At 40.1% G+C, this 14,427-nt stretch overlaps 1 protein-coding gene across 2 annotated transcripts in view; it reads right to left on the bottom strand.

Moving 5' to 3' along the window:
* Positions 1 to 371: 371 nt before the first annotated feature.
* Positions 372 to 14,427, bottom strand: part of LOC140339530 (pancreatic lipase-related protein 2-like) — a 21,186-nt gene continuing 7,130 nt past the window's right edge. Inside the window, exons 1-13 of one of the 2 annotated variants that reach the window (XM_072424273.1) lie at positions 10,289 to 10,435; positions 9,645 to 9,693; positions 9,056 to 9,207; positions 8,275 to 8,391; positions 8,061 to 8,195; positions 7,336 to 7,441; positions 5,620 to 5,736; positions 5,042 to 5,158; positions 4,839 to 4,957; positions 3,204 to 3,330; positions 2,063 to 2,174; positions 1,386 to 1,553; positions 372 to 481 (exon numbers count right to left, since the gene is read on the bottom strand). In XM_072424273.1, the coding sequence (XP_072280374.1) occupies positions 388 to 481; positions 1,386 to 1,553; positions 2,063 to 2,174; positions 3,204 to 3,330; positions 4,839 to 4,957; positions 5,042 to 5,158; positions 5,620 to 5,736; positions 7,336 to 7,441; positions 8,061 to 8,195; positions 8,275 to 8,391; positions 9,056 to 9,207; positions 9,645 to 9,693 (1,413 nt within the window). In that variant the 5' untranslated portion in view covers positions 10,289 to 10,435 and the 3' untranslated portion in view covers positions 372 to 387. Of the gene's footprint in view, positions 482 to 1,385; positions 1,554 to 2,062; positions 2,175 to 3,203; positions 3,331 to 4,838; positions 4,958 to 5,041; positions 5,159 to 5,619; positions 5,737 to 7,335; positions 7,442 to 8,060; positions 8,196 to 8,274; positions 8,392 to 9,055; positions 9,208 to 9,644; positions 9,694 to 10,288; positions 10,436 to 14,427 lie in introns of those variants that run through there. The other variant, XM_072424272.1, reaches the window with a different exon arrangement.

Here is a 14,427-nt window from a genome sequence, read left to right as displayed (position 1 = left end):
GTATAGGATACAAACTTTCCCTACCTCCAAAATCTTATGGAAAAAGTCTTCCCAGAAGGGTGCAATTTATTTCAGCCACAAGGAAGGGGAACCTTATATCCGGTATTTGGCAATGGCATTGTCTAACTGTGTATACCAGACATTATAACATAGGGGAACCCTTGAAAAAAAAACTTTCAGGTCCATAGGGAACCCCTTCTATAATTGCTATATCCACAGCATACAGAACATTTTGGCTACACAAACAGATGTCCTCATTGCGTTTTCATACATCTTGCAATAGCATTATTATAGCAGTTTTTTATAGTTTTGACAAATCTAATTTTTGATCTTTCCAAACCCTGAGCCAATAAAGACAAAAATGACAAGTGTTTCTCCTTCCTCCATTTATTGGCCATCTATAAAATCATAAAGAACGGAACATTTTTCTAGAGTCTGGTTTGCACCTTCTTCGGTCAGATCACCTCCACAGAACTTGAACCTGGACAAAGATAAATATTTCACTCGGCATTTTAGTTTTACAGCAAAAGCAATATTTAATACATTTGTGTGCAATTCCTGCAGATTTAACAAAAGGCCATAAAGGCTTCCATAGGTGTTGCAGCTATCAAGCTCTATCATATTTAAAAAAAAAAAAATAAGGTCCTAAAAGAGCCAGGAACATGAGGGTTGAATCCTATATTATAAGGCTGAGCAGCTTCTCTGTTGGTTCACTTTGCTACTTTAACTTTATGCTTCAAAACCAATATATATATATATATATATATCTCCAGATGAGAAACTGCCCTGAACTGCCTCTGGAGAGTAAAAATTAAGATTTTAATGACTGGACTCCTATTGCCTTCCAAACTTTAGCCCTCCAAATTTTACCCCAAGACATTTAATTACAGCTGGAGTTGGAGCTAAACTCCAGGATGAGCAGATAAAGCCATCCAAACCCCAGGGCTCTGTATGCAGATTATGAAGCAAAATTTAAATGGACTTTCTGCTTTTTATGTGTTACCACTTTGAGCATCTCATTAGTGAATAGATGGGAGAGCACCATTATTACACTCACCCACAAAAATCCCATAACTCATTTTGTATCTCTCCATTGTCTCATCTTGTTTCCAATCATGTCACCCCTGTGGACTGAAGAACTACAGGGAAAGTATATAAATGGAGAGAAGACCTAATTTCTACATGAGGCAGCACATTATACAGCTGGAGACTACATCAGAGGCATTGTTGGACTGAGGAATTTTAAGTATCAATGCATGAGCAATATTAAAAGGAGAAGTGATTAGAAGATCAAGGTTGGGTCACTGCCTACAAACTGCCAACCAAGAAGTTAAATCTGCTTCAGTTTTAGAGCCATTGCAAAGAGTTCTAGAAGCAATACATACATCTCCCCACTTGGTCCATATTGCACCGTGACAGCTGAGGCTCCCAGTTTATCATGAAGGAAGAAGAGTGCACTTTTGTGCCAAGTAAATTCCACTCTGTAGACGGGGTCCACATCTATATCTACATCCACGAATGAGGAGTAGGTGAAACCAGAACGGAGAAGGCCGCTGCAAAACAAAGAAATTTTTATTAGCCAATTCTATGAGGAAATAACCTCAACAGTTTCACAATTTACTATCTTTAATTTCAACATTTTGGAATTTATCCTGGGAACAGTCAGATTTGTATAATATAGACAGGTTCTGCAGTCATTGTGTAACTAACATTTGTCCTCTTCAAGTCATTGAAATACTGACACCGGGAGATTACCACCTTTACAAAGTACAAGACATTCCATTATACAAAGCCTGGGAGGACAGTTATCGTCTTACAAACCGAAGCTGCCATGGACACAAACTGCTCTAAAAACAAGCATTGTGTCTATGTCTGAGCAGCAACAATAGTGAAGGTTTGAATAAAAGTAGATGTAAACCAGCACACCCAACAGTGCTTGATCAAGGTCCTCCATTACAGATCACAATGGCCATAAGTCTACCTCAAGGCCCGGGATTCTTACAAGTGCCCTCTTGACATTCCTCAGATCAGCAGTAGACATTTGACTCCATGACAGCCATACCTGTGAATTTCATAGGGACTGGAGCATCCTTCCTTTCCACAAAGAGAGACAGAAAGAGACCCCAAAACGAACTCTGAGCCAGTGATTGTTATAGATATGTTGAATCTCCAGGCTAGAAAGAAGAAATTCTCCAATTAGGCATTTGGAATTATGGAACAAACCTCTGTGCCACAAAGCTAAGGGTAGGTAAAGGTTTCAGGAGTTTCTAAGTGGATCATTAGTCATATTCTACAACAAAGTCTAAATTCACAAATGCACCCCCCCCCCCTTGCAGTTGTATGTCAAGGTGGAGCCTAGTTATATTTTATAGGTGGAAATCTTTGAGATTTTTAGCAGGCATTACATGGGCAACCATGACTGTAAAGGTCATGGTTTTGAAATAGGGGACCATTTACTGGAGAGAAGTCAGCATAAGATTTACAGAAATAATGCTCTAGACATTACAGGAAAAGCCTTCTATCACCAATATCTAGAGACAGAACATTCAGGGACAGTGGCAAGTACCATAAAGTTTGACCATCAAACTCACTATTGCTTCTTTCAACACTCCCCCTCCCAATATTTATATTAAAAGCCAAAATGCTGCTTAAAAGATATGGCACCACCTTTCATGAGAGATTCACCTTAAGCATTAATGGTCGATGTTGCAGAAGACAATCTGTTGCTAGTAAACAATCAGTGCCTGGCTTTCACTGATATTGCTCAGTTGCTTCCACTGGATAAAACATGGGCCAGTTACCTAGAGTAAGGATATAGTTGGGTAGTGGCAAACACCTAATCCACATACTTTATCCAGGTTGAGACAACTAGAAAATTCAGTAAATTTCAGTGATGGCAGCCTCCATAGGTCTCAATTTTCAATAAAAAGGAAACGCCTACTCACAAGGAAGCCTTCCACAAGTGAGAAATGGTTTCCGATTCCCAGGGATGGTCAAAGTTGGAGCACCTGGGAATAACAGGCTTACAGGAAGTCTGTGCCAATTACCAGGCATTTGAGAATAAAGTAAATACTTTACATATTTGTTTTATTATTCAACATGTATTTGATGTCCAAATTTCAGCCACAATGTAGCACATTTTAGGTTCTTATTTTGAGCATTTAATGTAGGATAAAATTCAAACCAGTTACTGAGGAACTTACATACAATATTCTTGGCATCTCCAGCGTTCAGGTAAAAGGTCTGGCTGGCAGTTGGGTCTTGGGTATAAACATCAGCATAATAGCCCATGATGGCACAGCTTTCATTATGGCAGGGGAACCCAGCACCCTGTAAAGCAGAAGAACAAATAAAGATCATGGGGACAAAGAAGGATTAATTTATTATACACCCAAAGCCAAACTATATTCCGTCCAAGTGCTAAATTGATTAAGTAGAATACCATGAGATTTTCATGGTTCAGACTCCGTAGTAACATCCATCCTCTTCTAGTTAGTAGAAGTCATAACGGAGTCTACCCTTCAGAAGTCCTATCGTAGAATAACTAAAACCAGCCATTGATCATCCATGATGGTCTCTGAGCCGAAACATTCCTATACTGGAGATTTAATGGACACCTTCAACCAAATATTGCTAAGTTTCAACACCTAAGTAGACTTCTTGACACCAAAGGGTTAGTTTAATTTAACAGAGTTCTTCTACAGGTTTCACACGTCTTGTCCTGGACAATCATCACCTTCAGTGTCACATTCATTGGTGATTGGATGAATAGTTTGTGCCGAGTGGAAATTCTTGCCGGGGAATTCCTACACTGGTAAAACCTATGAAGCATCTTGGGAAGGCAGTGAAATGACACCATTACAATGTTCAGTATTGGTAGCTTCCATTATGTCTCAGTGGTAGGTCAACATAAGTCCCAAGGCCAGCTGTAGGTTTGATCACTTTTATAATGATGCGGTATAGACAATCAGCTAGACTGCATTACAGCAGCCCATTCTGCCCTATGAAGAGAGGCTGAATGGTGAGTACGCCATCCCACAGGGTTAACAAATCATGGGATAGGGTGTATCCTTTCGCAATCCATTATGCCAGGTCACCAAAATTGACAGCTACACCAATCCTGGATTATACCAGGGACAAATCACCAATAATGTCTGTAAATGCTTTACAGTTAATGAGCCCGATTTGTTAAAGCTTTCAATGGGGAGAATACACTTTCATCCATGAAGCTGGGTGATCCAGCAAATCTGGAACAGATCTGTTGCAGGACACATTGAAAACCTTTGCTAACAAATCGTAAATTAAATTACTTTTACAACCTGGACATTCCAGGATTTCTGGACCACCCAGCTTCACTGATGAAAGTATATCCTTTCCAGTCTTTGAGAGCTTTAATAAATCAGTCCCTGGGAGTCTGGACAGGTGACTAATTTCATAAAAAGTTTCTGGAAAAAAAAAAAAAAAAACTAGTTGGATAAAGCTTTTTCACAGAAATGTGACTTAAAGTCTTTTAGCTAGGACATCTCCGACACGTGTCCCTGACATCCCAACAATTTTAGTCAATGTAATAGTTTGTGGTTTTTGCAATGAACTAAAAATCTGGCAGGTGACAAAGGATTTTAATATGACACTATCACTTTTCTTTACAGAAATTCTCTTGCTTGACATATTTCGGTGCCTCCCCTCCACCAGGACATATTAGTGCATGATCAGGGCCCTTGCAAATAACTTGTAAAGTTGGTTTATGAAAATGTTCACGATTTCTTGCAATAAATTATATATCTGGTTCCTTTTCCTCATCCCCAATAACAAATGGAAGTTTTTAGCTGTGAGCTTACCTCTTGAAAGGCACTGTATGATGGTGCTGGGTAGCTGATGAAGCCATAAGGTCGCAGAATACTTTCCTGAAAATACTGGTGGCTCCTCTGATGGTTACAGGTAATCTTTTGATCAATTTCTGGAAAACAAATTTGACAATCAGGATTCTAGCAGTGTGCATTATTACAGCCAAGTTTAGAATGTGTTCGAGGCTCAGGATTACCATCAAGCATCTCATCAATGTTGCCAATTATGAAACGGATTGATTCACAGCCTGGCATTAGCTGCCCTCCGTTGGGGTAAAAGTCGAGATGACCAACAGGTTCCAACATGCCAAAGCCTAAAAAGCATAGAAACAAGAAGATTTTTATTTTTACAGAGGGACATTTAACACTGCAAGGCTATTATTTTACAGCAATTTAAAGGATGCATTTGCATGTGTATATCCAGGGAGAATCATGTTTCAGGAACAAGTTCTGGGGACTGTAAATCAGAGTTATGAATCTTAATTGTGGTGGGGGTCTTTCATATGGGAGGGGCAGGGGGCACCATTTGCCTTTCTAAAGGCAATTTGATAGAGTTGAAGACTTACCACTAAGCAACAGAAGATATACACAATTCCACAGCCATTGTAGAGCCTTCAACGGCCTAGATCAAGACTGTAGATTTATACATTGGGTGAAATTACTTTATTTACTATGTTCAAGCTATAAAGATGGCAAATTCTAACCTACTAATCAAAAGTACAAACCTGGGAGGGAGGACACAGACATGACGAACAGCAATTTTAATATACAATACCAAAACTGTGCAAAGACCAGCCATTAGTGTGGATGACATCAACGAGGACAGCATCTTCGGGGTTGAGTCGAACTTCAGGCGGTGTGTTTTGGAAGTATGGCCCAGCTGGATCCAGACCTATAATATACCAGAGTTGGTGCATCTTGTGAGAAATACGATACTAGGAGAACTAAAGTGTCCCAGTAAGCTTACCTGACCACATGAAAGGGGTGCTGCAGGTGAACTGGTTCTACAGTGGGGAAGCAGAGAATCGAGAATACTTGACATTTCAATAACCCAGACACCAAATAACCTTTGGGGCAGATTTTTCTGATGACATCTAATAAAATTACTGTAATATGGCCAACTCTACCCTACCAAGTATGAAAAAGCAATTTGACAATGCTGCCAAAGAAAAAAATCAGACCAGCATAATGACAATTTCCCGACTTGTGCATTCTTTTTTACCATGGGGAAACCCTTGAAAAACTTTCAGGTCCTCAGGGAACCCCTGCTATAGTTACTTTATTCACAGCTCACAATATATTAGTATGGTGGTCAACAGGAAGAATGTCATACATTGCTTCCCATTGGGAAGAAGTCAACCCTTACAGATAGCCAAAAAGATCATTGGAGTCTGTAAACTGACTTGAGGCACAAATTACCAAGTGTTCAAGGAACCCCTAGCAACCTCTGAAGGAACCATGACCGAGAAACACTGGTGTAGGTTATCCTCAAACCCTTGAGTAAGTAAGGGTCTCCACCTTCACACTTTCAGTAACAAAGATCACAAGTTTTTGTGATCCCCAAGCGCTCTCATTAGATAACATTGCATTGATAGCCGCCTGTACAGAACCAACACAGTCCAGACACACACAAACATGGGCACTACATGACCAAACTATAGACAACTGATCATCACAGCTTGTCGGTTATTCCTCCCATTATCTTAAATTTGGCGTTGCCCCCCACCCCCCCTATACAGTTATAATGAAAACTTATCCAGAAAGGCTTTCCACAGAAGTTTGCATGGCATCTGGAAATATGTTCCCATTTGTAAGGTCAGGTATTGATGTTGGATGAAAAGACCTGCCTCACCATTCCAATTCACCCCAAAGCTGTTCAGTAGTGTTACGGTTAGTAAGGGAGGATTGAGTTCCTCCACACCAGACACTTTAGTGACTATCAGACTCCAATTTTGGACATGACACTTCGCCCAAGGCCAGAAGTATGTTGGAGGCTTCTTGGTACATTGAACCAGGTCTACTCATGCAAGGGCTTCAGGAGGGTTGAGATTTGGATTTCCTCCACACCATACTGGTCACTTCACGTCTTTATGGTCCTGGTTTTGTTGTAGGTCATGTAGTTTGTCAACCATGAAATCAACCAGAATACTGCACATTCAGTTCTGCCAGAGCAGAACATGCTTAGCCTAACTATTTCCTGTTGAATGTCTGGATCAAATGGTATATGTTCACACAAACACAACAAAAAACAAAAAGCAAAGTGCGTGCCAGGGAGAACAGGCTAATGTGTCATCTCAACAGATTGCATCTTGCCACATCCATATTTATCCTCTTGTAGTAGTGATACAATGTCTGACCCTTTTGCACTTCTTGTATAAGGTTTGGTGACATTAAAAACTTAAGCAATGAAAACATTGAGGAGAAACCAACCATTTATCTCTACCCAAAATGAAAAATGTTATGGAAAAATAAAAAAATAAAAAAAAAATACCTGTGATTCTCCCTATTCCAGGCCTTCTCTTCCCAGCTTCCCCAGCAACCTGCGCCCCCAGACTGTGACCAATGAGATAAATGTCAGAAAGGGCGTAGTCCGCTTCCTGAAAGACAAAGATGTTGACTGTCACCTGACTTTCCTGGCCTGAAATCATCTGAACTGGTTGGGTGAGGGTTTATTTGAAGAGAAGTCAACACAGAAAATATAAATCACAATTGACCATTTGTTTTTTTTTAAATCCTAAAAGTCACTGAATGACAAGTAATGCACAATTTTCGACTCCTGTAGTAATGTATTTGTTGTGGGTGAGTGACAAAACCGTGAAATGAGGACAGTCATGCAGAACATAAAACATTCCTTGGCATGCTTTACTTGTATAAATTTCTGAGTGTAAAGTAAATTATGATCTCCATACAACAGCAACCTACACATTTCTACGTGGTTGGCAACTGTTACAGTCTTGGACAATCATCCTCTATACGGCATCAACCCACTAACATGAACAACCAGCCAGGAAATTCCAGTCCGGGCAGTGCCAGGTTGGTGATTGATCAAGTAGTAAGTCAGGATCAGATGACAAGCCAGTTGAACCCCCTTCCCCATTCCCAACAGGACAGCTTCTCTTTATTCCTACACATTACCCCCTCAACATGTGTTGTAAGACAGGTTCAACTCATATAACAATGCATTTAAAAAATATAAAAACCTAGAATAATACTCACCAGAAGAGAGTCAATAAAAGAAGCCAGTTCAGCCCCAACCACACGGACATTATTGGCAGCTTGGGTATAAAAAGCGTGAGCACCATTACTCCAGTCCACACTGAAACAGTTCATATCAGACACCTGGAACAATGCCTGAGAAAAGACAACATCATTCCCAGTGTGTCATGTTTGTGGAGGGACCCAGAATGATCGGACCATTGCTGAGACCTACCTTACACAGTTCCACAATCCAGGGCTCATAGCCATCAACAAGGAACCCATGGATGATGAAGCAAGATCGCTTACTGGGACTGAAGTTTGAAGATGACAGATTCCTGGAAGTCACAACCTAAATGTGGAATAATGCTAATTAAATTCATGTTTACAATCACACAACATGACCAGATAAAATGAGTCAACTTCATCAAGGTTGCACGCAAGTTTTTGAGCCAGAATAGCAAGGCCACTAATACCCAACTAACAAATTTATATTCCGTATGTAAATTAAAACAATATCTTTAAATTATTTATATATTATTATATTATAAAGATTTTGTTTAGATTTACATACAGTATATAAGTTTGTTAGTTGAGTATTAGTGGCCTTGAAAGTCCCATTTATTGAGGTAAATCCTCAAATCCCCATTTCTTGTCCAATTGGGAATGTGGCAATGCAATAATTAGGTTGGTTATACTCCATTTGCTCCACCGTTACTGATAGCTTCGAGACAACAAGCAAAACCTCGATAACATCTAAATCTATGTGGTTTTACAAGCTGACATTTTATCTATTACTTATCCAATCAAGAGTGCCTGTTTTTTTTTTTTTTTGCTTAAAAAAGCAAAACCTTTAAAACATGCTCAGTTTTTGAGTGGAAATGGAGACCCATGAATGAGAAATATGAGATTAGGAAAAAGATTTTCCAAGGTTTGGTTTAGTGCCAGCACCGGTCATCATCAGCGACAAGGTGGAAAGGAAGAGCAATCTGCAGATAAATCGAAGGTGAACTTACCTCAAACCAGTTTTGTTCTCTAGAAAAAAGCAGGAACTGAGTATCAATCACCTCCGGAGACCAAGGCAAGCGACTAATTGGCCTCTCCAGTGTTCCAGAGTACGGGGGGCTATTGGTGAAACATCCCAGCTTTCCATAGCAGATCTCCTCCGCTGGGAACAAAATATACAGTTAGAGCTTGCACAGTTTATGTGAGCTCACCAATACTGAGAACAACCCCTGGGAAATCTACCAACTTTATACAGCCTTCACATACTGTACCCAAAGACAGCAAGCCTTTAGATTTCGGCAAAAGAAAGTACAGAGAAAATACTACAAATATCCCAATTGTGGGAGGGGCAGAGACACAAACTACTGGGGGCCATTGTGGGAGGGGCAGAGACACAAACTACTGGGGGAAATGTCCCTATTGCTGTAGGGGCATAGACAAACTACTGGGGGGGAAATGTCCCCATTGCAGGAGGGGCAGAGACACAAAATACTGGGGGGAGGGGGTGGGGATCTCACACACCATTGTGGGCGGGGAAGACAAGCTACTGTGGAAAAATCAGAATTTGTAAGGTCAGAATTCATATACAGTCATACACACCTCTTACAGCGGCTATGATGGAGAGCACAAATAACAGCTTGTTATTCATCTGCAAAAGTTAAGAGAATGTCAGTGCTCCATAAAAACTGCCTATTGGTATAGTAAATGCAGATAAATGTAAAATGATGCAAATTCTGGCAGCAGAGTTACATTAATATTAACATTGAAGTGTACAACACTAACAATCTACAGTGCAATATAATGCCTCTAATGGGAGTGCTGATCATCATTTTAGACAGAGAGCAATTTCTTTAAATTGGCAGCCAGATCTCCTATTAGGAGGAATGTTCACCATCCATAAACCAGACATGAACATTCCAAGCTTCAGCAGAAGTAATATTAGCTAGCTCAAAGCTCTGAAAATGCTTTGCAATAGCTTGCTGTATACATCGTCCCTTTACAAGCTGATGTATTCAAGCAAGCCATGGCTGTTCCAACACCTGTCCTCCGAAACCATACACAGGTCAGAATTTTTAAATAAGCCATAAATAAGTCAGAACCCAAAATATTTTCAGAGGAATACTAAAAACATTTAAACATCTCCAATCCTGAACTCTACACACAATTTCTAATAAACCCAAAAGTAGCAAGCTTGTGAATGTGTATTGAAATCTATTCAGTTGCTCAAGTGTGTAGAAACTTACTCCATCAATGTCTACAATAGTCTTGACACAAAATATAATCAAATTGTAAAATCCTGATATATGCAAGGAAGTCAGTGGAGCACAACCCTGGTGGATAGATTACAGATCATTCAGGCAAATCCTCAAAATACACAATGGTTGGTAATGCTACAGCAATTATTACATTTTACTGAATTTAACTCATATGTGAGGATTGTGACCAGGACTGGGCCTGATGGCCATTATATTGTATATAGGACCTTGCACAACCCCAGCACCATTAATTTACAACCCTCACCTTAGCAACCTCAAAGCTAAGAATGACCATGCTTCACCCCAAGGAGTTTTATAATAAACTCCACCAGTGGGTAGGGTAACGACCAGAATTGGGCACAGCTGTGACGATTTGGATCAACACATGTCTGATGCTAAATAATTAACTATCTCATCCTCACGTTCCAACATTCATTCATTTCATCTTTCCTACCCATGCTGGGACTCATTTACATTGCAAAAAATACATACAAGCTTTTAAATTCCCCATTTTGCATGTTGCATTGGAACACATGCATTAGTCGTCAGCATTAAAGAAACCCAATGAACCCGTTCATTTTATTCAAACATGAGTCTCCATTTTTTTTACTGCCCATCGCTCGGACTGAATGGCCTTCGTCTGGCGACCAATGTCTCAATATTTTCTAACATTCAGGTTTTCATGTGGTTTTAATTAAGCCGAGTGGAGGGGGAGCCGGACTGCAGCAGAGAGACTGCCATTGTACATAAGCCAGCTGTCTTCATCCATAGGTGCTGTGGATGTTTGGAAAACAACATTAGTATTTTGCTGCATCTTCAATATTTTTATCATTCAGGACCCTTTCTGATTTATGTGTGGTAAGGCGTTTGACTACAAATTATTGGAATACATGGCAGATTGTGTCATGTATTTTCCAACTGTTTATTCCCTATTTATTCATTTGGAATGACAGTCCAACATTCTACACTAGATACCACCAGACCCCAAAAAGTATTATAAGGAAAAATGACCCTTAATGGATGGTTAATATTCCTCAACACATTAAAATCAACAAATAAAAATCCATCGGAACCCAGAGGAGAAGTACTTTGACCCCCGTAGGATTTACCCCAAGGTAGGACAATAGGAAAGAAAGCCTTTGGATCAACAATGTGTCATTACTCCCAAAAAGACATTCAAAGTCTCAGAAGAAATGTATTAGAGAGCATTCAAATAGTTCCTAACCACCAAGTCAGCGATGTAATGATGTCCAGATGAAGGCAGTAATTGTCCATGTTTTTCAGATGACTTGAGATTGAAAAACTCCAAAAGTGAGTATTGACCCAAGTAATTGAAAGCTTCAAAGACAGATGGAACAAAAGACAAGAAGCCCTATGATCACCAAGGATTGATAGTACAGGCACAAGGAGGACATACAGCTCTGGGTTTGGGAACATTGCCGGCCACTGGCAGCTCTTCAATGAGCAAATATCAACATACAGATTTCCATATGTAATGACGGTGCAGTAGCGCATTGCAAAAGAGCCCTATGGTGTGTAGAGGCTTGAAGTATATGTTTTTTCAGCTCTTTGACCCCCTGAGCATTACATATGGGTTTTACTGCTAAACTGGAAATTTAATTGGTATAAAACACATAAAGCTCTATTTATTAAATATCCCCCTCCTCCCATAAAAATTCATTGACAAAAGGTCATGGATGGATGAGCAAATTATTAACAATTCCCATTTCAAATGGAGCCCATGATCAACTACTGCTTATTTTCACTTTGCACATCTGATACCCAGAATAGTGTGAAATTCTAAAAGTATAGAGAGTTAGATTATCCGACCCAAACCACGGTGATCAAAACACGGTCAGCCTCATGTTTCTCTTCCCAAGGGTCCAGCTCCATCACATCTGTTCCTTTAAGGCCAAGTCATGTAACTGTTTGCTGTAGGTACAATTTCAGGTTTAGTCACAATAATACATTAGAACCTAGAACACAAATTTCCTATTGGGCATTATGGCTCTTCAGGTCATTGTATTGTACATGTAAGAGCTAAAGGTCTCTATTTCTTGTGGGGAGAAGAGTAGTGCACAGACTGCAGTAACTTATAGCAAACACATATTATAACTTTATTAAATCTGATTTGTTTGCCATAAAGTCTGTATATTGCTTCCTCATGTAATGACCAACTAACAATGACCCATTCTTCTGCTGCCAAATTTTGGCCCTAAACCTTGCAGGCCACCATATTTCCCCTCAATTTCTAATGAACCCAACTCCAATAACACCAGTTCCTGGAGAAAAACAGTTCTGCACCTCGGGGCAGCAGTCTATTGCTACCCATTCATTGCTATTCAGTAGCTTTTTCCTATTGGGTGCATTTTTATAACAATAAAAAAATGAAGTTCCCATTAAGTTTCACTGTCACCATTTTCAATGCTGTCAGTAACCATTTGCCACCCCTCATTATCCTTCCATTAAAATATTGGGGTTCATGCTTCCCCCCACCAACATTGGAAAGTGCTGCGGTATGGGTCAGGCCTTTTATCCAGATCCTGTCTCCCAAAAAGAATAGTGGAATGCCAATGATAGAATAAGGAACCCTCCCTTAAAGGAAGATATTCAGCAGTGTGTGGTGGTGAATGGGTACAGTAATGCACCTTTTCCCAAAATAATTTATTTTAACAAGATAGTAACAAAATATGGCCTGTAGTAATATGGGAGAAATCCTTAGAGTGTGATGGATAGAGGTTAAATCATCCTGGGCAGAAAATAAAAGAAGCTGCAGACCCCAGATCCTGAAAGATGGAACCACAGTGGTCAATGAGAAACATCATACATTTTGTTGGGGGGAGGGGGAATTTTGAGGCAAGATCGTAAAATAAATTTGACGGAGATCCCTCAATAAATTTCCAATTGAATGGATATGGGCATTTTTAGCGCTGCGCTTTAAAAGCACAAAAGGGAAAGCTCCCCTGTTTTAAAGGCATTAAAAAAATGTTTACATTAGTACAAGGCCTTTGCCTGGCTCCCCATGTGTTTTTACAGTTGTTTGCTTATTGTTCCTAAAATTGACAAAATGTATATAAGGTAAAAATAAAGTTACTATTTGTTTGCCCTGCAGCCACTAGATTTGTCTCTACTATTCCTTTTCTCAAAAGTCTAATGAATGTGGTATAATATTCAAATTGCAAAAATGGGGTGTAGAATTTGTGTTGAGGTGGAAGATCAGTCCCTAGCAGACTTTATTGGAGAATGCAATGCCTGGTTTGGTTAGAGAGACCCATCTTTCACCAACCACCAGATGAGATTTGTAGCCACTGGTGACCCCTACTCCATATGTTCTCAGGAAAAGCTGCCATTACCCTTCGGGTTGTGTTAGACTAGATGTACCATCACCCAGTGCTAATGATAAAAGTAGAACCAACAGGAAAAAAAAAAAAAAAAAAAGGGGAGCAGAAATTGAACCAACAGTACAAGTTTAGGAGAGAATCAATTTCCCCATGTCTGCATATTATAAATCACTAAGGGGTGAAGGGATGGTAACCCTAGTGGCCACCAGACATTTTGCTGCATGGAGAATACCAGGTTGTGGCCCTCAGGCTCATCTCTAATGCAAGCCAGCAGAACAGACAACTTTGGTGAAGGACAGCCAGAGATCAGGTACCAGGTAGGCTGGAAGAATCATAAGAAGCGCAGGTTAGGGACAGGCAGCTGGAAGGAGACAAGGTCTAGACGGTCCAAGGTCAGGACAGCCAGAAGACAAAAACCAGGGTCAAGGTCAGGCTGAGGTCAGGTATCTGTAAAGGCGATCAGAAAGCGTATGGCTGGGTAAAGTTGCAGGTAACACAATGAGGAACCAGCAACAAGAGCCTAATCATCTCTTTGGCTGCTGGATATTCCTTCTAATCCACTGCAGCTGAGCGCAGTGTGCTGGGGATGCTAATATGGAGCAGAGCGCAGGTGACTAAAGGAAGGCTGGGAATGCTTCAAGCTGCTAAACTGAGAAGCTTAAGGCATAGTGGTAACGGACAGGCCACAAAACCTCTATAAAACTTTTTTAAGTGTGTAGGGTTCTGCTAAACTTTGAGATAACGCTTTTTACATTCCTTTGTGATCTGCAGAGAGTAGGCAGGCTG

This window comes from Pyxicephalus adspersus, chromosome 10, assembly GCF_032062135.1.
Source record: "Pyxicephalus adspersus chromosome 10, UCB_Pads_2.0, whole genome shotgun sequence".
NCBI lineage: Eukaryota > Metazoa > Chordata > Amphibia > Anura > Pyxicephalidae > Pyxicephalus > Pyxicephalus adspersus.
This window is presented reverse-complemented; position numbering and strand designations above follow the sequence as displayed.